The sequence below is a fragment of the Bubalus kerabau genome, chromosome 2, assembly GCF_029407905.1.
Source record: "Bubalus kerabau isolate K-KA32 ecotype Philippines breed swamp buffalo chromosome 2, PCC_UOA_SB_1v2, whole genome shotgun sequence".
Taxonomy (NCBI): domain Eukaryota; kingdom Metazoa; phylum Chordata; class Mammalia; order Artiodactyla; family Bovidae; genus Bubalus; species Bubalus kerabau.
Genome location: NC_073625.1, coordinates 158039835 through 158064500, shown reverse-complemented (window position 1 = coordinate 158064500; position 24666 = coordinate 158039835). Strand labels below are relative to the sequence as shown.

The window sequence follows — 24666 nt, the reverse complement described above, 5'->3', positions numbered from 1 at the left end:
GCCTGTATCAAATGTGGGTAGTTATTTCATTACACTGTCATCTGTTGCTTCATGAAAGGATTAATTGTAAGATTTTTAAACAATAAATTTTAAGGAGTGTTTTATTTTTTCATTTATTATTTTAAACTTATAGCAAAGTTGCAATAACAGTACAAAGAGCTCCCATAAACCATTCACTTGGAGTATTCAAGGTTTGCCAACTGACCCAGTAATACCCTATAGCAAAAGATTTCGATCTAGCTGTGTATATTTCACTCAACTGTCATGTCTCTTTATTTTCCTTCAACCTAGAACAGTTCCTCGGACTGACCTTCATTTTCTAAGATCACTAGCTGATTATATTTTCCAAGCATTGTACCACATTTGCAGTTCTCATGTTCTTCCAGAACCTGGAAGAGCCTTTCGACTTATTCCATGAATACAGTGCAGAGAAATAAACTGTAACTTTCAAGGCTAGACAGAAAAGGTCACACAGCTTCTACTTGGCTCTCACCAGTTCTTTCTGTCTCTGTGTGTGTCTCTTTCACACACACTCATACTCCCTGGAAATCCTGAGCTGACTCATAGGAAATCCAGGTACCATGAACTGTGGTAATGGGGAGATCACAGAGAGAGAGAGAGATGTCAGATGGGCTGTAACTGTCCTGGCTCTCAGTTTTTTGAGTCTCTCAGTTTAGGTGTTAGAGATGTGTGAAAGCCTTCACATGGTTCTAGCTCCCAGCCTTTGACCACCTTCTTGCCTGGAGAATCCCAGGGATGGGGGAGCCTGGTGGGGTGCCGTCTATGGGGTTGCACAGAATCGGACATGACTGAAGTGACTTAGCAGCAGCAGCAGCAGCTGAGGTCCAGTGGCGCTGCGGACATATTAGGGCAGACAAGAACTGCTCCTGCTGAAAGTGAAAAGTGAAAGTGTTAGTCCCTCAGTCGTGTCTGATTCTTTGCGACCCCAAAGACTGCAGCCTGCCGGGCTCCTCTGTCCATGGGATTCTCCAGGCAAGAATACTGAAGTGGGCTGCCATTCACTTCTCCAGGGGACCTTCCCAACCCAAGGATCTAATCCATTTCTCCTACATGGCAGGCAGATTCTTTACCTTTTGAGCCACTTACCCTGCCCAAACTGTAATAAAGTAAATGTTATTTTAAACCATGCTGCAGTCCATGGGGGTGCAAAGAGTTGGATGGGACTGAGCGACTGAACAACAGCAACAATGTTATTTTTTTTTTTTCAGGTTTTCGGCAAATTTAATACATGTGTCTCAAAAGTCAATGGCGAGGGTAGTCAATAAAATAAAAACAGGCTCATGGGGAGAGGGCCATGGGCACACACAGGGAAGGGCAATGAGTAGGCAAGTTAGCTGGAGCAGGGGGCTGCCCTTCCTTGGCCATCACATCTCATCCAAACCGTAGTCCTCTTCAGGGAAGTCCCCCACTGTCATGACTGATGGCTTGACGAAGGCGCCGTACTCAGCCTGGCATTCAAAGTAGTGTTTTCCATTCACGCTGCCATCGTTTTCCCCTAGTGGTTCATCATAGCGGACGCCAATCCAGTAGCCAGGTTTGAAATCTGTCAGTCCTACATACATGACAGTGCCCCTGTGAGGGGGCTGCCCAGGTGTCCACACCTCACAGTGGCTGCCCGCAGGGATGGTGCTGGCCTGGGCCGCCTCCTCGATAAGGTGCTGGGAGTTCTCGGCCTCTTGCTGGGCCTGCTCTTCTTCATTGAATCGACCTAGCTTGTTGCGCTTCAGGAAGGAGCAGATTGAGTCTTGCCTCTGTTCATAGGCTTCTTGTGAGATCTCGTATTTCTCCACCTTGGATATGTCCTCATACTCCCCAAGGCGGGCACTGTTGTGGTCAATGACATGGATGCGACAGCCGTCGTCTATGGGGTAGGAGCCCAGCAACGCATCATCCTGATCCAGCTTGCAGTAGAACTTGTCGTCAGGTCCATACAGCTCCAGTTCCATGCAAGAAGCAGGGCTGCCCACAACAAGCTGTAGTTTACACTCTGCAACCTGGGTTCATTTCTGGCCCCTTTCCTGCGTTGTGGAAGACCCTCCATTTCTTCTTGGTCCCGCCCCCAGACAACGTTATTTTATTTTTTTAATTTTATTTTATTTTTAAACTTTACATAATTGTATTAGTTTTGCCAAATATCAAAATGAATCCGCCACAGGTATACATGTGTGCCCCATCCTGAACCCTCCTCCCTCCTCCCATCAGATTTTAGGGTATTTGTTGCAAAGCAAAGGTAATGGACCAATGATAGACCTGTTAGTTTTTGAAATGTGCCTCCATTTGGTTTTGCCTAATGTTTACTTACCCTTAGGTAACACATTTTAGGCAAACACTACTGAAGTAATACTATGGTTGGCTTACTGCAGCCATCACATAATACACATTGATTTTTCCACTACTGTTGATGCTAACTTCTATCACTTGAGAAAGGAAGTTCCTCAAGTTTCTCCACTGTAAAGTTACTATTTTCCTTGTATAATTATTGAGACAATGTAAATAAAACTTGTTCTTGATCCTGCATTTTCATCCATGAATTTTACCATCCAGTGATGTTTGTCTGAATCTATTACTTCTATGATGTTTGCCAAATGATGATTTTTCTAAATTTAATTTTTATTTTATGTTGGTGGATTTGATTTACAATGTTGTGTTAGTTTCAGGTGGATAGCAAAGTGATTCAGTTATACATATATCCACATTTTTCAGATTCTTTTCCCATATAGGTTATTACAGAATATTGTGTAGAATTCCCTGTACAGTAGGTTCTTGTTGACTATTTTATATGTAGTAGAGTGTACAAATAATGATTTTCTAACTCAATCCTTTGAATTTTACTAGTTGATATTATATTTAAGAAAGTGTTTTTTTCCATTTACTCATTCATTTATCTATATCATTATAGATTGATGGATTCTTAATTTATTCAGAGAATATTCTCTGTTTATCATTACTATTTCAGTATACTGCTCCAGATTTGGCCAGTAAAATTCTTTCTAAGTGAATTCTGTATCCCTCTGAAATGTTCCTATCATTCTCTGAGCACTTCCTAACTTTCTTGCACAAAAAGATATTCCTTGTCACTTTATCCCTGCCTCCATCCTGAAATTAGCTATTTCTCCAAGAAGTCCTGATTCCTCTTGCTGGAAACTGCTATTTAGAAACCAGTCTGGGTGTTAGGTTTGCTTGTTGCTACTGGGTTGATATCGTTTCCAGGGCTTTTCTGTGGACAGAAACAAGTGAATAGTAAACATTGTAGAGGGTGGTGAGTAATAATGAAGGACAAAGGGTTACCGGAGCAAAACAGAGGACGAGATCTCTAACTCAAAACTTCAGAGTTGTGGGGAGGGGACAGAAATATTCTAGACAAGAGATATTTATATGCAAAAGGCCCAAGTCAAGAGAGAATGTGTCACATTTAAGGAATGAAGGCAGTTTAATATGGCTAGAGAGTAGAGTGAGAGGGGCAGCGATCAGAGCAGGCTATAAAGTGAATAGGAACTGGCCAAGTCTCCAAGTATCAAGCAAGAAATGCTAGAAGTCTGGAGTTTATCCCAAGAGCAATGGGGAGCTATTAAGATTTTGGACAAAGGATTTATGACCAGATTTAGAACAGCTGTTTCCAGAATTTTTTTTTTTAAACTCACAAACTGCCAACATTATTTGGATTATGGAGAAAGCAAAGGAATTCCAGAAAAACATCTACTTCTGCTTCACTGACTACACTAAAACCGTTGACTGTGTCAGTCACAACAAACTGGAAAATTCTTAAAGAGATGGGAATACCAGACCACCTTACCTGCCTCTTGAGAAACCTGTGTGCAGGTCAAGAAGCAATGATTAGAACTGGACATGGAACAACTGACTGGTTCAAAATTGGGAAAGGACTACCACAAGGCTGTATACTGTCACCCTGCTTATTTGACTTATATGGAGAAGTACATCATGTGAAATGCTGGGCTGGATGAGTCACAAGCTGCAATCAAGATAGCTGGGAGAAATATCAACAATCTCAGATATGCATATGATACCACTCTAATGGCAGAAAGTGAAGAGGAAGTAAAGAGCCTCTTGATGAGGGTGAAAGTGGAGAGTGGAGAAGCTGGCTTGAAACTCAACATTGGGAAGAATAAGATCATGGCATCCAGTCCCATAACTTCACAGCAGATAGAGGGGGAAAAGTGGAAGTAGTGACAGATTTTATTTTCTTGGGCTCCAGAATCGCTGCGGACGGTGACTGCAGCTGTGAAATTAAGGGACGCTTGCTCCTTGGAGGGAAAGCTGTGACAGACCTGGACTGCGTATTAAAAAGCAGAGATCACTTTGCCGACAAAGGTCCGTCTAGTCAAAGCTATAGTTTTTCCAGTAGTCATAAGGATGTGAGAGCTGGACAGAAAGAAGGCTCAGTGCCAAAGAAGGCTGAGTGCTTTCTAACTATGGAGACGACTCTTGAGAGTCCCTTGGACTGCAAGGAGATCAAACCAGTCTATCTTAAAGGAAATCAACCCTGAATATTCATTGGAAGGACTGATGCTGAAGTTGAAGCTCCAATGCTTTGGCCATTTGATTTGAAGAGCTGACTCATTGGAAAAGACCTTGATGCTGGGAAAGACTGAAGGCAGAAGGAGAAGGTAGGGTGGTGCAGAGGGTGAGATGCTTCGATGGTATTACTAACTCAATGGACATAAATTTGATCAAATTCCATGCTATAGTTCATGGAGTTGCAAAGAGTCAGACGTGATTTAGTGACTCAACAACAACCATCCTAAAAGGGTTTTGAAAACCTATGTACTTCCTTCCACATTTTAAGCTTACACCTAATATTCTTCATAAACTTAAGAGTTAATTTTTTTATTAATAGATTTAAAAATATTAAATATTTGAAAGATGAAGTGAGATGACCATGGATTATACCTGAAATAAATATTTTATGATACTCACCAGATCTGAAAAGTCATATAAATTTTCTCTCTGTGGATTTTCTGAAATGTTTCTTTTAAAATGTGTTGGTTCCAGCGGGAGGGAGGCTCTGGAGGGTGGGTATATATGTATACTTATGGCTGACTCACATTCTTGTATAGCAGGAAACAAACACAGCATTGTAAAGCAATTAGCCTCCAATTAAAAATAATATTAAGAAAACTCAAATACAAACAATGTGTTGGCCCCAGAAACCACAAAATTACATTTGTAAGAATCAGCATCACTAATCTATGTTACCTAAGTTGTTCTGAATTTAGGGCAATCTTCACCCTTAACCTTAATAATCATGTAACAGTATGATAGGACCAGTAACAGAAGGAAGACATTATAGGTTTGAGATACCTCAATTAATCATTAAAAGACTTTCATTTCTGCCAAAAATGGAGTAAGGAACTGGATGTGCCCTTCTGGGAATAACAAAATGTATGCAACAGTGGTTTCAAGATACTGGGTATTGAGCAACAAAGGACAGTGATCTCTGAGAGACAGGGCACAAAAGAGATGAGCCGTTAATGGCCCCAGCTTACTGCCTTGAAAATCTCCAGATTAAAGAAATAAAGTTAACCATATCAATAAACACATTTAACTGTAAATGATACAAACACTTGAATTAAAGCAAGACCCAATTATATGCTGTCTGCAAGAAACACTTGTTTAAGCATAAAGACATGAACAGTATAAACACTTGCAAAAAATATATCATGCCAAGAACCAATCAAGAAAGCAAAGTTCAATATTTTAATACTGGACAAAGTAAATGTCAGCATGAAGAATATTACTGGAGATCTAAAAAATATCATCCTATAACTATAAAGGGATCAATAACGACCCTAAACATTTATGGGGCTTTGGTGGCTCAGATGGTTAAAAATCTGCATGCTATGCAGGAGGCTGGGGTTCGATCCCTGGATCTGGAAGATCCCCTGGAGACAGGAACGGCTACCCACTCTAGTATTCTTGCCTGGAAAATCCCACTGACAGAAGAGACTGGTGGTCTACAGTCCATGGGGTCACAAAGAGTCGGACATGACTGAAGTAACTTAGCACGCATGCAAACATTTATGACCCTAAAAAACAGAACTTAAAAGTACATAAAGCAAAAACTGATAGAACTATAAGAATCTGATAAAATCACAGTTATGTTTGGAAATGTTAGTGTCCTTTCAATACTTGATAGAACAAATGAACAGAAAACTAGCAAGAATAGTCTTGAACGAAGCAGTTTTGGACTTGAGTTTAGGACCCACTATGACATTGAACATCTAACTGGGGGTATACACTGTAATAGGGCCCTGGGGCTCAGAAGAGAGAGCTGTCATGATAGAGTCTATCAAAGTGTTTTTAAGCAAGTCTGTGTTTTTAAATAAGTGCCGTAGGGAAAAACAGGTGAGCAGTAAGATGAGAAGAGGGCTAGGAATGGAAATACTGAAGAAAACCAATACTTAAGTTTCCTTCTGTAGGAAAGCTACAGGAAGAGTGACAAGAAAAGGTGATGGAGAACAATCATGGAGGTGAAAAGACATCTCTATGGTGCCTTGTAAGGAAATCCATTTTCAAGAAGGAGGAAGGGGTGAACAGAGTCAAAAGTTGCAGAAGACTTAAGCTATAAGGATTTTAGTACATGCTGATGTTCTTAGCCATAAGCACAAGTGACCACTAGAATATATTTAAACTAGGCATTATATAATACCAGTGAGGTTTAACCAATCCTTAACGCCAGCACATCACATTCCATTCCACTGGTTATGACACTGTTCTCTGGTTTGTTCACTCAGCCCTATCAACAGAACACAATCTCCATGGCTTTAGACAGTTCAAGTATCCATTTTTCTCCTCAAAAAAAGGTAAATAAAATACTTTCTTTGAGTCTGAGGTCTAGGAAGGTCTTGGGCCTTTTGTTTATGTAAATGTTTTACTAACAACCGGTCTATTCTTTCCCAGATCAGGAGCCTCTTGAGGGAGTAGCACATAATCTCAATGAGCCTCAATTTTCTTATTAGTAAAAGTGTATAAGAACATCAATCTTACTGTACTACTTCCATGGGATTAGTTAGAATAAAACGAGATTTTGGAAGTTTGGGCTGTCTTACTCTAGCCCTTTAATACCTGGACTAGAGTTTGACACATAGCATGAGCTCAGCAAATGTTGCCTGTATTATAAATGACTGAATATTTGTTAAAGGGCTTTGTAAACTAAAGCTGTTGCAAGTGTTATTATTTATTCACCAATCCTGATTTAGACCCTTAGGTGACCAAATTCAAGGAACTATAATACCTTGCATTGATGGATGCTATGGAGTAGCTGGAAAGACTGCTCCCTCTTCCCCACAAAATATCCAAATAAAAATAAAAACACTGCTGTGCAAACAGAGCTCCTGTCCTCGGGTTCGGTTTTCCATCAGACTGCCGCTCCCAAACCCCTTCCTTTTGAAAATTCTGCACCCGATGTAGAACTTCTGAGGGACCTAAGTGATCAAATATCACTTTTAAGCCCACGGCTGTCACCACGAAACTCTTCAAAGCAGCTTTGGCTTCCTCCATGGGCCGCAACCTGAGCTGAGGCCGCACCACCCGGTAAGCGTTCCCCAGAGACCCAGCTTCTCTGGAGGCCTCCTTCTCAGGGCCACAAGTTTCTCACAGCCGTCCAAGGCTGCAGGCCGGCAGGCAAACTGCAAGCGGACTGCGGCTTGGGTTTCCATCCAAGGCCGGCTTTAGCGTCTGGGGGTGGGGTAAAGCGCCACACGCCCTCGAAGCCAAGCCGGCTGCCGGGTGCGGAGGCGGGACAGGGGCAGCTAAGCTATTTGCCGCCGGCTCCTCCTTCCAAGGGCGGGCCAGAGGGGTGCGGGCGGGGCTATGAGCCGCAGGCCCCGCCTCTCTTTGGGCGGGCCGGCTGGAGATCCGTGGGTTTCTTTTCCTGGGGGCGGGCCTCGGCGGTGGGGACTGATCTGGAGGCGGGGCCGGACGCCGAAGTCCCCTCCTCCAGAGGCGGGCTTATTTGGTGGCTGCCGCGGCAGCTGCGGGTGTCCGCCGCTCGGCAGCCTAGCCACACGGGCTCTGGCTCCTCCCAGTGGCCGGCCGGGGCGGAAGCAGGAGGCGGGGGCAGCGTGCGCGCTGCTGGTCTGTTCTCCCGCGGCGCTGGGGCCCGCGCTCCGCGGCTGCTGCTCTACTCGGCGCTTCGCAGGCAGCTAGCTGCTCTCCGCGCCTCTTGCTCGCCCGTTCCTCGACCAGGCCTTCTTCTTAGTCGTGGTCCGTGGCGTCTACCCTCGCGGCCCTCTCCCGCCCCGTCTTATCTCTGGTCGCCGCCGCCGCGGCCCCAGCCCCGATGGCTCTGTGCAACGGAGACTCCAAGGTCAGTCTCTGGCGTGGGGGCCCCCTGCCTCACCGCTTCCGGACGGAGGCAAGGCTCCGGGGCCGGGGAGTCACCGCGTGGGGCCCTTCCTTGCTTCCTCCCCCTAGCCCGCCAGCGCAACCCTGCGGCCCGGGCAGCGGCGTGTCGGAGAACGGGCGGTCGGGGCCTGTGGCTTGTTTTCTCCTCGGGAGCGGCAGGTGCTTTGTTGATTTTTGTCTGCGGGTCAGGGTTCCCGCGCCCGCCGAGCTCCGGGCGTCGGGGAGGGCGTCAGCTTTCCGCGGCCGAGCCACTGGCCCCCGCCTCCCCGGCGTTGCTGTGGGGCGCCGAGCCCGCGGAGGGCGGCCCGAGGGTGGGGGTAGGGAGGCGAGCGGGTGTGTGTGTGTGTGTGTGTGTGTGTGAGCGAGTGTATGTGTGTGAGTGCGAGTGAGGGGGGCTTCCTGAGCCCTCACCCCGTCCCTTCGGGAGCCGGGGAGTCTTTTGTGGAGCTCTCCGGGCCCACCGAAGGCGGGGTAGGGTCAGGGCCTCGCGTGCGGCGTTCGAGCTGGGCCGGCCTCCGTCTTCCCGCCACCCGGTTTCCCGCCTGCCTTCGGTGAGGCTAGCCCAATTCCCCCACGTCGGCCTTGGGGTCCGGCGCGGCGAGGCCGGCCCTGGGTGAGGCCGTGTGACCATCCACCCCCTCCCCGTACCTCGCCGGTCAGCGGCCCCCCTCCCCCCTGTCGGATCCGGTGGCGGGAGGGTGGCTCACGCCGTCCCCTCCCCCCAGTCTTCCCCGAGGAAAGGAGCGTGTGTCCAGCCCCGCCCACTCCTTATTTTGCACATTGGTTGGCGTTGGGACCGGCGCCGGGCCTTGGGAGCCCCCTCACGTACGCCGGCCGCCGCCACCGCGCCCTGGGGCCGGGGAAGTCCCGAGTCCCGGGCGCTGGGGAAGTTAACTCGAGGTGCGGAGTGGAGAGAGCAGTTTGGGCCGCCGCTGCGTTTCTCATCACCTCCGACTCACTTTTTCTTTAGACCCTCTTTTCGTCTCGCTTCCGAACTGAGCACCTTCGCTTTCACTTTGTGTTAAAATTTTCGTTGGCCGGGAGTTCTTTCAGACCCGCACAGTCCATGTTGTCAGCGGGAAAGTGCGCGGTTTTGAATCGGGATTTAGACTGAAGCCAGGTATGCCTCTTATATACGCTGTTTAGGGCCTGGCTACGTTTCATTCAAGGTGTGTGGAATTTTACACGTCAGATAGTGCCTTTTTAGGCAGCATTCTCTTATAAAGATGGTGCCTCGTCACATCTGAGCCCTCTCCGTGAATAATTGCTTAGTCTCTAGTAAATATTCAAAAAAGTTATTTGTTGAACAAATGAGTAAAGATTATAAGCTATCTAATAAACTTCTAAACCGGGGAAACTAATGCTCAGACTAGTTGGAACTCTTTCTGAAGGTTTTAAAAGAAGCTACTCTAAATCTTAACGTACAGGTCTTTCGTGTACACAAGTTTACTTACAAAGCATTTTTCTTCTCTTTAATTTTGAGTCGTAAAATCGTTGAAAAGAGTCATCTTTGTGCTGGAAAAGGAAATGACTATTAGGATTCAAACCTAATTTGCAGACTTTGAAAAATATGTGCTGATTTGAAAACAGTATTTTCCAAAATTAAGTGACAGCAGACAGTTAAAGATGCAGTTTCCAAATTACTTGATTCAGATGTAAAGAACATACACTATTTTTTTTAGCTGGTATGTTTTTGTTTCGTTCAACTGGAATTTTACAGGGAATCTTACCAGTTTCATATATTTGAAACTCCGGTGAATCGCTGATTACCTTTATTTCAAGGTTGTTTTGTAGTATAATCAAACATGTGTCTTTTCTGTTTTTTGGCCATGCTGCGTGGCTGGGATGTTAGTTCCCAGATCAGGGATCCAATCTGGACCTTAGGTATTGAAAGCACATGAAAGCTAACCATGTTTTTTTTTTGTTTTTTTTTTTTAACTTTGCTAACAATTAGATGTCAATCCAATTGAAAGCATTTTCAGGAGGAGCAATCCAGGAAAATAACATTTCATCAAATCTATTATTATTTCATATGCTCCTAAAGAGGGGGGAAAAATCTCTGTAAATGGTGTTGTAAACAGTGATATGTCATTGATCATAAGGAACATGTCAGGTAAAGAGATGTTTAAATATGGGGGAATATGCATAGTAAAGTGGGTTAAATATGATACTCTGAAGGTCCACCCAGAAATCTAAGTAGACATCTATTTTCTATAGCTTACCACTGAAGCAGCTTTCTTTCTGGCATAAAATACAAGTACTGGATCCAGGCTTACTTTGTACGTCTGTTGTGCCTCTGATAGCTGTAAGTCCTGGTTGATAAATGAGAATGGGGAAAGAGCTGATTTTGATTCCTATTGTACATTTCAGTGTTTTTCAGGGTTTTTTCTAAAATAACATTTCTGCCTGATAGACATTAGGGAGCGACCTACCTAAATTCTGTAAAAGTATTTGGACTGTTTTCATTAGTTTTATCCACAGAGTATCATTTTAGAGCTGGAAAGTATCTTCATGTTTTCTAGCTTCCTAAGCTGAAAAAACAGCTGGAATTAGAATCTGGCTTTTCTTTTTTCTTCAGGGCTAGTTAGGTTAAGCATCCAAGGCAGAGAGTATTCTTTTCCTTAAAGACCTGACATAATATTATTTAGTTAAGATCTTATATGAACAAGAGCATAGGCAGTCAGCTCTTCTTTAAAAACTTTTTACAACCATTCAGTGATATATATGAATATAGCAAATATTAATGACTTTTTTCAATATTATTAAGGCAAGATTGTGAGAGTAATGCTGTTTGAGCTGCTTGTCAGATTTTCCACTTTTGGTCCCATCTAAGCCTTAGACACTTTATTTTGGCTGTTCAGAGTCTTCATTGCTTTTGTACTGGCTTTCTCTACTTGTGAGAGGGGTCCAGCTACTCAGATTTGCAGTCATGGACTTCTCATTGTGGCTTCTCCTGTTGCGAAGCACAGTCTCCAGGTGCTTGGGCTTCATTAGTTGTGGCACGTGGGCTCAGTAGTTATGGTGCATGGGCTTAGTTGCTCGCTGCCTGTGGGATCTTCCAGGACGAGGGCTCAAACCCATGCATTGGCAGGTAGATTCAAATCCACTGTGCCACCAGGGAAGTCCTAAGCCTTAAACTCATTTGGTTGGAATAGAGGTAGGATCTGCCCTACTACTTTCACTGAGATGTTGACTAGGGTATATTGTACTTGGATTAAAGGCTTTTTAAAAAATAAATACTGTTAATTGCATGTTATATAGGATCTTTAGTGATATCTAATGTTGAAAATTTAAATTTGCATTTTAAAATTTAAGTTTTGAATTGAATGGAAAGGTGATCTGAGATTTTTATGTGGGATACTTTGAAAATTGAACAACTGTCCTTTATAAAGGTAACCCTGTTGTGCTGTGCTTAGTCATTCAGTTGTGTCCTACTGACACTTTTCGACCCTATGAACTGTAGTCCACCAGGCTCTTCTGTCCTTGGGATTTTCCTGGTGAGAATACTGGAGTTGCAATTTCTTCTCCGGGGGATCTTTCCCACCCTATAGTACATTTTTTTCAAAGGTCAAAGTGGATTTTTTTTTTTTTCCTTTTCAGATTTCGTCTCATCTGTTAAGGTATTCACCTAGACTAGAAAAGCTGTTACAAACAAAAGGAATGGTGGGTTGTTTTTTTTTTTTAAATTGTTTCTCTGTTCTTAGACTTGAAAGGTTTTGAAATTCCTCCAGGAATCTCAGATGACCTTGTCTTTAATTTAGCATGGGCCAACTTGTCAATTACAGATAATAATTGTCTTTTAAGAATTTTTTTAAAATACAGATTTGTCCTATACTTATTCTAATGTATTTGATACTTTTTAAGTCTCTTTAATGAATTATATATTAATCAGTGCTGTTTGGAGAAAGGAATGAATAATTATTTGATATCCAAAATGATGAAATTCTCCTTTGTTACGGGTACTTAAGGGCTTCCCAGGTGGCGATAGTGGTAAAGAACCCACCTGCCAATGCAGGAGCTTTAAGAGACAAAGGTTCTATCCCTGGGTGGGGAAGATTCCCTGAAGTAGGGCTTGATAATCCACTCCAGTGTTCTTGCCTGGTGAATCTCCGTGGACAGAGGAGCCCGGCAGGCTGCACTCCATAGGGTTGCAAAGAGTCAGACACAGCTGAAGTGACCTAGCACAGCACGGTGCTTAAACTATTTTCATGCCTCCTTCTAACCTAAACTCTGTTTAAATGCTCAAAATGAATGAAGTCCTCAGGGTTAATACATGATTTTGAAGCACTTTGTGAACCAGCAAAGAAGTAATAGAACTTAGAATCTTTTGTGATCGCATATATAGTTCTAGGTGTGGACTATTCTTGCTTGTTGTGAAATAGTTTTTTGTTTGTTTGTTTGTATTTGTTCAAGAATCACATTGGTTAAAAAGATAATTTTACTATAGAAATAGTGTGGTATTAGTTGGTTTTCTTGTCGGCTCACCCTTGCCTGCCATCCCTTCAGGTTAATGGTTTTGAGGACCTAGGAGATATTTATGCAGTTAGGTTTAGATTTATAGACTCCCTAATATGGTCCACTACAACTTTATAGGGAATAAGGTGTTTGTTTATAGTAGTGTGACCATATACTCTTTGTGTAAACTGGGGCACTTGAACAGAAAAGGAGGTGCTAAAATCGTTTAACTTTCTAATAATTGTTGTAAAATAGTATCCAAAAAAATACTTGTTGTGTTATATACATCCAGTTAAATAAATGGCAAAACTACTATAGTGTAAGTTCAGATTGCTCTCTCTGTACATTTTGCACAGGAACACACAGTCTCGTTCCTGCATGTATTTCACAAACAGCTGTATATCCCACTGACTCAGCTGATAGAGGCCTGGAGGTCATGTGCATTTTGCAACCTGAAGAATGGCAGTGGTACTACTGGCAGGCACACCAAGTGGCTGGCCAGAACAGCAGCTTCAGACATTCCTTCCATCAGCACCCATGGCTGCATAGTTAGCTACCAGTAATTGTCAGTGTCCAAGTTCTAGGTGTACTTTGTACTTCGTTTTATCAGGAACATGTCAGGAAAGAGAGATGGGTTCTCAGTGGTTGGCTTTTAGAATGAACCAGAAGTTAAAATGAGAACTCTTCACTGCACCTGCACTTCAGCAGATTACTAGGCAAAGCCATGGCAGAAGGTGGAAGTATAATAAATCCATACTATCTTACTTTAATGCAATTATTCATAATAATATGTTAAAAATGAAAGGCATGTGATATAAGTTGCATTGGGTCGGCTGTTGGAATAACAGGTGTAAATTAAGACAGTTCTGGGCAAACTGGGCCATATGGTCACTTCAGTTACAGAGTACATCATCCTGAATTTGAATTTTGAATTCTCTAGTGACTGTATTTAAAATTTAGCTAAAATTCAAGCCTAATCTGTATACATTAAAAGTTTTGTTTTCTAAATTAGTACCTATTCTAAGAGTTATTCTGAACTTAAAAATTGAGTGCCAAAATTAACTCTAAACTTTGAGAACCAGCAGTGTTGAAACTGACCAAAAGGTAAAATAATCTGTTCTAGTCTGCCATAACATTTACAGAGGACATTTTCCAAACTTTTAAAACTGCCTGGACATGTGAAATTCCCTATTTTTTTTGTTCATCAACTGGAGAACAGAACCTTCTTCATTCTCAAAACGCATGGAGGTTTATATAAAGTTAAGTCACCCTCACCTTGTCTGTAATTTGGAGAACTAATTCTTAGCCTCTGAGTGTTATTGTGAATGTAAACCAGGGACTACAGAATTCTAAAATCTGCTTTGGACAAGTTTTCAGTGAACAATCTCTAATTTGGGAGACTCTTAGATGAATACAATGATTGTAGATAGATCATTGCTTTGATGTATTACTGGCAAACGTGAAACATTTTTATGCTGTGATTTTTTTTTTTCCCCTCCTTTAACATTTCATGAAAAATTTCGAAACAACAAGCAAGTTGAAAGAAATTTTAGTCAGCATCTGTATCTACCAGATAGATTCTACTGTACAACAGCTTGAGATATGATTCAAATACCATAAAATTCACTCCATTTAAAGAGCACAATTCAGTAGTTATTAGTATATGCACAGATTTGTGCAACCATCACCACAGTCAATTTTAAAACATTCTCATTATCCCCAGAAGAAATTCTGTACCCTTTAGCAGTCAGTCCTCATTTTCCTCTACCTGGCCTCTACCAGGGTTTCCCAGGTGGCGCTAGTGGTGAAGAATCCGCTTGCCAGTGCAGGAGACTTATATAAGAGATGCAAGTTTAATCCCTGGGTCAGGAAGATCCCCTGGAGGAGGGCATTGCAATCCACTACAGTATTCTTGCCTGGAGAATCCCATGGACAGAGGAGTCCGGCAAGCTACAGTCCATGGGGTTGCAAAGAGTCGGGCACAACTCAAGTGACAGCACTCCTCCCAACTGTGGGCAACCACTAACCTATTTTCTGTCTCTATAGATTTGCCTACTTTGGACATTTTATATGACTAGAATCTTAGATTATGTGGTCTCTTCTGAGACCTAGCATAATACTTGAAAAGTTCATCCATGTATAAGTACCTTATTCCTTTTTATTAGCAAATAATATTCCGTTGTATGGATATACAGTCGTGTCTGACTCTTTGCGACCCCATGGACTGTAGCCTACCAGGCTTCTCTGTCCATGGGATTTTCCAGGCAATAGCACTGGAGTGGATTGCCATTTACTTCTCCAGGGGATCTTCCCGACCCAGGGATCGAGCCCAGGTCTCCTGCATTGTAGACAGACGCTTTACCATCTGAGCCAACAGGGAAGTCCCTCCAATATTCCGTTGTATGGATATAGCACCTTTTATTTTTCCATTCATCGGTGGATGGACATTGGGTTGTTTACATTGTTTTGCTGTTATGGATAGTGTTGCTATGAATATTTCTGTATAGGTTTTTATATAAAAATAACTTCATTTCCATGGGTATACCTAGAAGCAGAATTGCTGGGTCATGGACAGAGGAGCCTTGTGGGCTACAGTCCATAGGGTCACAAAGAGTGGGAACATGACTGAGCACTGTGGTAATTTTATGTTTAACCTTTCAGTGAACTGTCAAACTGTTTTCCAAAGTGGCTGCAGTATTTTACAATTCTGACAGCAGTATATGAGATTCCAGTTTCTTCAAATCCTTGCCAACACATGTCTTTGATTATAACCATCATAGTGAGTATGAAGTGGTATTTCATTGTGGTTTTGATTTCCATTTCCCTAATGACAGATGCGGAGAAGGCAATGGCACCCCACTCCAGTACTCTTGCCTGGAAAATCCCATGGACAGAGGAGCCTGGTAGGCTGCAGTCCATGGGGTCGCCAAGAGTTGAACATGACCGAGCAACTTCACTTTCACTTTTCACTTTCATGCATTGGAGAAGGAAATGGCAACCCACTCCAGTGTTCTTGCCTGGAGAATCCCAGGGATGGCGGAGCCTGCTGGGCTGCCCTCTATGGAGTCGCACAGAGTCGGACACGACTGAAGCGACTTAGCAGCAGCAGCATAAAACAATAGAAATGAATCACTACTTTATTTGATACTACAGTTTGAATTTTAAATAAAAAATAATTGGATAGTAAAGCTGATTAAAATAAATAGAATTTCAAGCACTGTGGATTTAACAAGAGTGGGTGTTTTAAAAATGCAGCCTTGGCATTGGTATACTATTTTCATATGAAAACTGTTTTCAGGTATTAGAAAAGAAAATTTCTATCAATTTGTCTGTGAGACATATTATAATGTCTAGTCTGGTATCTCTTGAGTTCACCAGGCTTGGCCTTCCAGAGGTTATTTTATAGTGCTTCTAAGTGGTTTCTCTTTCCTGATGTAGTTCCTTCATTCATTACTCCCTTACAAAAAAGAAGTATGGAATTATTTTAACCTCTAAAGGCAAAGATTCAGTGTAATATGTATTTTGAAGTCATGGTCGTAGAGAACTAAGCATGATAATAACCATCTTATACAATTTCTCATACATTCTTACATACTTCTACTATAAATGGCCAGGGAAAGCAGAATCATAATTTGTTACTGATTCATAACCCGCCATGAATGCTTTGCTGTTAGATGGTTTTTTAAAATTTGCTTTAGGTTGATTTAGAAACATTTTCAGAAAAACAAGTGATGCCTACTTCTTGCTCAAGAGTTTGTGGGTGAGCTCAGCTGAGCTCCACTACTCTCATCTTTTGCATGGATGTTAGTAGCTCACAGTGTTTTCATGATGATGACAGAAGCACAGGAGACAAGTGGAAACATGAAGATGGCTTAAGGTTTGGCACATTGTCACCATTGCCCTCATTACACTGGCAAAAGCAGGTGTCAGGGTTGAGCCCAGTGTCAAGAGTATGGAAACATATTCTGCCTATAATGGGACAGACTGCAAAGTGACACTACAAAAGACATGAATATAGGAAATAGTGAAGAATTAGGGTCAATGTAGTCTGTTGCAAGAACTGCCTTATGATCCAGCAATCCCACTGCTGGGCATACACACTGAGGAAACCAGAAGGGAAAGAGACTCGTGTACCCCAATGTTCATCGCAGCACTGTTTATAATAGCCAGGACATGGAAGCCACCTAGATGTCCACATCAGCAGATGAATGGATAAGAAAGCTGTGGTACATATACACAATGGAGTACTACTCAGCCATTAAAAAGAACACATTTGAATCAGTTTCTAATGAGGTGGATGAAACTGGAGCCTATTATACAGAGTGAAGTAAGCCAGAAAGAAAAACACCAATACAATATACTAACGCATATATATGGAATTTAGAGAGATGGTAACAATAACCCTGTGTACGAGACAGCAAAAGAGACACTGATGTATAGAACAGTCTTATGGACTCTGTTGGAGAGGGAGAGGGTGGGAAGATTTGGGAGAATGGCATTGAAACGTGTAATATCATGTATGAAACGAGTTGCCAGTCAGTCCAGGTTCAATGCACGATACTGGATGCTTGGGGCTGGTGCACTGGGATGACCCAGAGGGGTGGTGTGGGGAGGGAGGAGGGAGGAGGGTTCAGGATGGGGAGCACCTGTATACCTGTGGCGGATTCGTTTTGATGTTTGGCAAAACTAATACAGTGTTTCAGGTTTAAAAATAAAATAAAAAAGAAAATGAAAAAAAAAAAAACATGCACAAGCAGAGCAGAGTATAATGTCCCGTCATTCGGCTCAGCAGTTATAAACGTGGTTAGTTTTCCTACACATATTTACTTAGTGCCTCATAGTAAGAGTTGCATGTATCTGTAAATTCCATCAGTGGTTTCTTAAGTCAGTCTCCCAAAGCAACAGAAATAAAAACAAACTAATGGGATGTAGTCAAACTTAAAAGTTTTTGTGCAGCAAGGGAAACCATACACAAAACGAAAAAAAGCTTACAGAATGGGAGAAAATATTTGCAAACAATGCGACTGACAAGGGCTTAATTTCCAGAATATACAAACAGCTCATACAACTCAGCAAAAAAAAAAAAAAACCCCACCCAGTTGAAAATTGAGCAGAAGACCTAAATAGACATTTTTCCAAAGAAATGGCCAGTAGGCATGTGAAAAGATGTTCAACATTGCTAATTATTCAGTTCAGTTCAGTTGCTCAGTCATGTCCGAATCTTTGTGACCCCACAGACTGTAGCATGCTGGCTTCCGTGTTCATCACCAACTCCCTGAGCTTGCTCAAATACATGTCCATTGAGTAGGTGATGCCATCCAACCATCTCATCCTCTGTCGTCCCCTTCTCTTCCTGCCTTCAATCTTTCCCAGGATCAGGGCTTTATCCAGTGAGTCAGTTCTTCGCATCAGGTGGCCAAAGTATTAGAGTTTCAGCTTCATCATCACTCCTTCCAATGAATATTCAGGGCTGATTTCCTTTAGGATGGACTAGTTGGATCTCCTTGCAGTCCAAGGGGCTCTCAAGAGTCATCTCCAACACCACAGTTCAAAAGCATCAATTCTTCTGTGCTCAGCTTTCTTTATAGTCCAACTCTCACATCCATACATGACCACTGGGAAAACCATAGCTTTGACTAGATAGACCTTTGTTGGTAAAGTAATGTCTCTGCTTTTTAATGTGCTCTCCCGATTGGTCATAGCTTTTTTTCCAAGGAGCAAGTGTCCTTTAATTTCATGGCTGCAGTCACCACCTGCAGTGATTTTGGAGCCCAAGAAGATAAAGTCTGCCACTGTTTCCCCATCTATTTGCCATGAAGTGATGGGACTGGATTCCATGATCTTAGTTTTTGAATGTTGAGTTTTTAACCAACTTTTTCACTCTCCTCTTTAACTTTCATCAAGAGGCTCTTTAGTTCTTCTTCACTTTCTGCCATAAGGGTGGTATCATTTGCATATCTGAGGTTATTGATATTTCTCCTGGCGGTCTTGATTCCAGCTTGTGCTTAATCCAGCCCGGCATTTCATATGATGTACTTTTGCATATAAGTTAAATAGGCAGAGTGACAATATACAGCCTTGACATACTTCTTTCCCAATTTGGAACCAGTCTGTTGTTCCATGTCCAGTTCTAACTGTTACTTCTTGACCTGCATATAGATTCTCAGGAGGCAGATAAGGTGTTCTGGTATTCCCATCTCTTTCAGAATTGGCCACAGTTTGTTGTGATCCACACAGTCAAAGGCTTTGGCATAGTCAATAAAACAGAAGTAGATGTCTTTCTGGAACTCTCTAGCTTTTTTGATGATCCAACAGATGTTGGCAATTTGATCTCTGGTTCCTCTGCCTTTTCTAAATCCAGCTTGAACATCAGGAAGTTCACGGTTCACATATTGCTGAAGCCTGGCTTGGAGAATTTTGAGCATTACTTTGCTAGCATGTGAGATGAGTACAATTGTGCAGTAGTTTGAGCATTGTTTGACATTGCCCTTCTTTGGGATTGGAATGAAAACTGACCTTTTCCAGGCTTGTGGCCACTGCTGAGTTTTCCAAATTTGCTGGCATATTGAGTGCAGCACTTTCACAGCATCATCTTTCAGGATTTGAAATAGCTCCCCTGGAATTCCATCACCTCCAGTAGCTTTGTTCATAGTGATGTTTCCTAAGGCCCACTTGACTTCGCATTCCAGGATGTCTGGCTCTAGGTGAGTGATCACACCATCGTGGTTATCTGGGCCATGAAGATCTTTTTTGTATAGTTTTTCTGTGTATTCTTGTCACCTCCTAATATCTTCTGCTTCTGTTAGAAGCATTCTGTTAGAAGTATGTTAGAAGCATACCATTTCTGTCCTTTATTGGGCCCATCTTGGCATGAAATGTTCCCTTGTTGTCTCTAATTTTCTTGAAGAGATCTCTAGTCTTTCCCATTCTTTTGTTTTCCTCTATTTCTTTGTGTTGATCACTGTGGAAGCCTTTCTTATCTCTCCTTGCTGTTCTTTGGAACTATGCATTCTTATGGGTATTTCTTTCCTTTTCTCCATTGCCTTTAGCTTCTCTTCTTTTCTCAGCTATTCATATTGCTAAAAATAGAATTACCGTATGATCCAGCAGTCCCACCCCTGGGCATAAATCCAGATGAAGCTCTAATATGAAAAGATACGTGGACCCTGTGTTCATAGCAGCACTGTTTACAATAACCAAGACATGGAAGCACTCTAAATTTTCATCAACAGATGAAAGGATAAAGATGTGGTTATATGTATACAATGAAATACTACTTAACCATAAAAGAATGGAGAAGTGTTGTTTGCAGCAGCATAGATGCAGCTAGAGATCATCATACTAAGTGAAGTAAGTCAGAAAGAGAAAAATACCATATGATATCACTTATTTGTGGAATGTAAAATATGACACAAATGAGCCTATCTATGAAATAGAAACAGACTCACAGTCATAGGGAACAGACAAGGAGGGAACAGACATAGGGAACAGATTGCCAAGGAGGAGTGGTTGGCGGGAGGGATGCTGTGGGAGGTTGGGGTTAGCAGATGCAAGATTTTATAACCAGAATGGGTAAACAAATATTTTCAATATCCTATGATAAACCATAATGGAAAAGAATGTTAAAAATGATGTATTAATATATATATACACACACACACACACACACACATCCTTTTTAAAATATATATATACCTGAATCACTTTGCTTTACAGCAGAAAGTAACATTGTAAATCAACTACACCTTAATTACAAAAAAAAGTCATGTATGTATGGTCTCTATTTTTGTAGTTAAGATTTATCAGAGTGTTGCCGTCTTACCCATCCATTGTCAAATTTCTCATCAGTCTTTAGTGATTTTAATAGCCAACACCTAGTTCTGTGCTTCTCATAGATCTGCAATAAAAAGCCAGTTTTTAAAAAAGTTTTCAGTTTTGCCATGGCTGCTATCTTTGTAAAATAGAATAAATTTTTAGACAAATGATATTTAAAACTCTTAAGACATAGACCATAAAGGCTCCAAATTTTTATTATAGATTCAAGGAAATAAAATTGCTGTCAAGTTGTTATATGTTTATGAATGCTTATATAAAATTTATGAATGAACTGCTCTATTTCTTATGAACTGGTGGCAGTTTGCAAACCAGCAGTGGTCCTTTTGTAGACTGCAGTAGCTTAGGTCATTATTTTATGAGAGATTACAAAATGGTGATATTCTAATTCTGTTCTTTCTGGAACTGTTTATAAAGAACTTTCTCTCATCTGCTAAATGGTTACTTGTGGCCGAGTTGATAGTAAAAAGGCAGAACGCATGCTTGATTCCTTCCCTTTCACCAGTTTTGTTCATAGGTTTTTCAAGTTCTAATAACTCAGGATTATTTTCAACAAAGTAGTTCAGGTGCATGCTACAGTAGAAAGGGCAGGATTAGAAAGGAGGTTGGGTTTATTAAGTATAATAGTTCCATCTTGAAAAATGGTCTGTGTGCTAAATAACTGAAATTAGGACATTCTACTGTTTAAACTTTAAAGTTTTTCTTAGGAAAAATGTACAGATCTCTTCTAAGCTAAGGTTACTTCTTAAGAGTATTTTAGAGGTAGTAATTAGAGACAAAATTGAGTCTGTTCACAAACTCAGTATATTTAAGAAGAGGTAGCTGTTTGATTATCTTTCATCTCTGCATGGGAAGTGTTGTTATCTGAGATCATCTTTAGCATACTGATAATATGGGGAGATGAACTGAAGAGGGACAGTGATGTTTGGATATATAAATCTATATTCTAGATTTTTGTTTCTTTGCAAAGAACCTTTGGTTCTTGTTCATGTGAACAGGCTACGCACACTTGAGTCACCATTCAAAGAAGTATTTTTTTGTTAAAGTAGTAGATCTCAGTCATAAGTCAGAGATCTCAGTACAGAATCAGTCAGGAAATCTAAAGGTCAACATTAAAAAAAAAAAGAACTGTGAGGAGTGTAACTCAGTAGATAATGAGACTGAACATGGTTCAAAACTTTTCCTTCTGATATTTTAACGGTATGACAGCAGTTGTTACTAAATGTTGTTTGTATGTGTTTGTGTAAATTGCTGACTTCTAGAAGTAGGATGATTTGGGCTAATTAATAATGGTTTAGATTTATCTAGAGATACCTTTGTTCCTCAGTTGGCTGTTGCTTATCATCAAATGGGAGAAGTAGCTATGGTAAAACTTAAGGATTGAAAGAATCATGAGGTAAACAATAGTGTATTTTGATTTTAGCCAACAGTACCAAGTTTTCTTAATTTAACACTGGCTACATAAATGCTATTTGTCAACCAAATAACATTGCTATAACTTTCTGCAAAAAATTCATTGAAATCCAAGGGGAAAATAGTTGATTTAAAAAGATTTAAAAATTGGAATTACCAATTGTGACATAGGAGTAAATTTTATTTCCTCTGAAGTTAGAAAAGAAAGATAATAAACAGTTGTGTGTTTACTTTCTTACCCAGTAATCATGTGTCTCAGTTAAACCCATTAAACTGTATTTGGCGTTATAACTATATTTACCTAAGAAGTTAAATTCTCCAGAAACTTCCATGGATAGAGTTTGTGTTTATGGGGTCTGTTTGCTGTCTTTTAAGCGGGTGCTAGTGGTAGTATCTGCTCCATGGACCATACAGTCCATGGGATTCTCCAGGTCAGAGTACTGGAGTGGGTAGCCTTTCCCTTCTCCAGGGGATCTTCCCAACTCAGGGATCAAACCCAGGTCTCTTGCATTGCAGGCAGATTGTTTACCAGTATAGCCGCCAGGGAAGCCCAAGAATACTGGAGTGGGTAGCCTATCCCTTCTCCAGCGGATCTTCCTGACCCAGGAATCAAACTAGGGTCTCCTGCATTGCAGGCGGACTCTTGTCCAGCTGAGGTACCAGAGAAGCCTGAGTCCAGACTAAACTGCTTTTTGATTTGTTGATTTAGATAGTACATTCAGACTGTGTTCATTATACTCCGGGATGGTGCTCGCTTGAACTTGAAAGGAACTATTAGTACATTTATAGATAGGGGTGAAGAGAATTTGGAATGACTTTGAAAAGTCAAGAGACATAGTTTATTCAAAAAAAGATCAAGTTGTAATCAGAATTACTACAAATTGGTCAGTAAAGGAGAATAAATTAGAAGCAATATGGAAATGATAGTAGCAGGATCACAGATAACATGTAGAAACAAAGTAGGAATGTTGAACAACCACTAGCTTGAAATCTCAGTAGGGAAAAGTGTTTCCTCAGTGTATGAGCTCATTAACAAACCAGGAGCAGTAAAAGGCTAAGATAACACTTATGTCACTAGGGACTTGTATTTCACAAACGTTGTGAACATTGAAAACTTCAAAACATAGTGATTTATTGAAATATTTGTTGAGGAGGCCTGTAGGTTGCATACTTAGATTGAACAAGATGGAGAAAAATAAATACAGACAAATTGAGTGATCAAAATGATCAAAAGTTAGGGATCATAATTTAGGCAATGTGAGACAGTCACTGCTAAGTGAGCATAGCTTGAACAACTAAATGTACATACAGTGTTGCGTATTATTGCATCAAGGCGTGGTTCATGGCTTCTAGATTTTTCTCAGGTGTATGACATTGTTTCCTAAAGGCATTTTATACATTTATTATGTAAAATGAACAACAGTGTAATTGTCAGTTGTATTCAATGATTGCACCTGGAATTTTATATATACATATGTATTTTTTTCTGGAGAAGGCAATGACACCCCACTCCAGTACTCTTGCCTGGAAAATCCGATGGACGGAGAAGCCTGGTAGGCTGCAGTCCATGGGGTCGCTAAGAGTCGGGTATGACTGAGCGACTTCCCTTTCACTTTTCACTTTCATGCATTGGAGAAGGAAATGGCAACCCACTCCAGTGTTCTTGCCTAGAGAATCCCAGGGACAGAGGAGCCTAATGGGCTGCCCTCTATGGGGTGGCACAGAGTCGGACATGACTGAAGCGACTTAGCAGCAGCAGCAACATATATATTTTTCAGAGACTTAGACTTTTAATTTACTCTTATTTTTAATAAAAACATTATTTATTCATTTGGCTGCATTGGGTCTTAGCTGCAGCAAACAGGATCTTCCTGTGGTGCACAGAATCTCTAGTTTCAACATTTGGGCTGAGCTTGTGGGATCTTAGTTCCCCGACCAGGGATCAAACCCACATACCCTGCATTGCAAAATGGATTCTTATCCTGACTTAGACTTTTAAATTTTATTTATTTTTATTTTTGGCTGTGTCATGTGACATGTGGGATCTTAGTTTCCCAACCAGGGGTTGAACCCATGCCCCCTGCAGTGGAAGTGCTGAGTCTTAACTACTGTATGACCAGTGAAGTCCCTGGACTTAGACTTTTTTAGAAGAATCACATACTACTTAGGTATAGAGAAAGGATATCTATATATCTATTTATATGAAATAAATTGGTTTTCATATAAGTCAATTTAGTGTGAACTTTCTTCACATTTAGCCTGACTCCTCAATTACTTTTTGACTTGAGTTGTCCAGGTCTTGTTTTTCTACAGATCTTTTGTTCCATCAAGAATTTTGATGATTCATTATTTCTTGTGAGTGCTCAATTACATCTGGGATTTTTTTCCAGACCATTGACAACTCATTCTGGGATTTTTTTTTTTTTGCTAGTACTTCCTTGTTCTTACCAGAAGATGTCAATGGAAGTTTTCAGATAATAACCAGAACTCAGTCCTTCTTCAAATGGTTTTTAAATGTTCTGCTGACTGAAGTGTTAAGGGGTTGCACTTGCTCAGTCATATCACTAGAAATAAAGAATC

General features: G+C 41.3%; 2 protein-coding genes across 2 annotated transcripts in view; one reads left to right on the top strand and one right to left on the bottom strand.

Annotated features, from left to right (window-relative positions):
• Positions 1-1211: 1211 nt before the first annotated feature.
• Positions 1212-2026, bottom strand: LOC129644954 (tubulin-folding cofactor B-like). The gene has a single exon (XM_055570347.1). The coding sequence runs from the start codon at positions 1965-1967 to the stop codon at positions 1386-1388; it is 582 nt and encodes a 193-aa protein (XP_055426322.1). The 5' UTR covers positions 1968-2026; the 3' UTR covers positions 1212-1385.
• Positions 2027-8004: 5978 nt separating this feature from the next.
• The window catches only part of GMPS (guanine monophosphate synthase), a 61885-nt gene continuing 45223 nt past the window's right edge, over positions 8005-24666 (top strand). Inside the window, exon 1 of the mRNA XM_055569259.1 lies at positions 8005-8347. Within this exon, the coding sequence (XP_055425234.1) occupies positions 8321-8347 (27 nt within the window). The 5' untranslated portion in view covers positions 8005-8320. The remainder of the gene's footprint in view (positions 8348-24666) is intronic.

Coding starts and splice junctions, on each gene's coding strand:
- LOC129644954 (XM_055570347.1), bottom strand. CDS start 1,967: ATGGAACTGGAGCTGTATGGACCTGACGACAAGTTCTACTGCAAGCTG.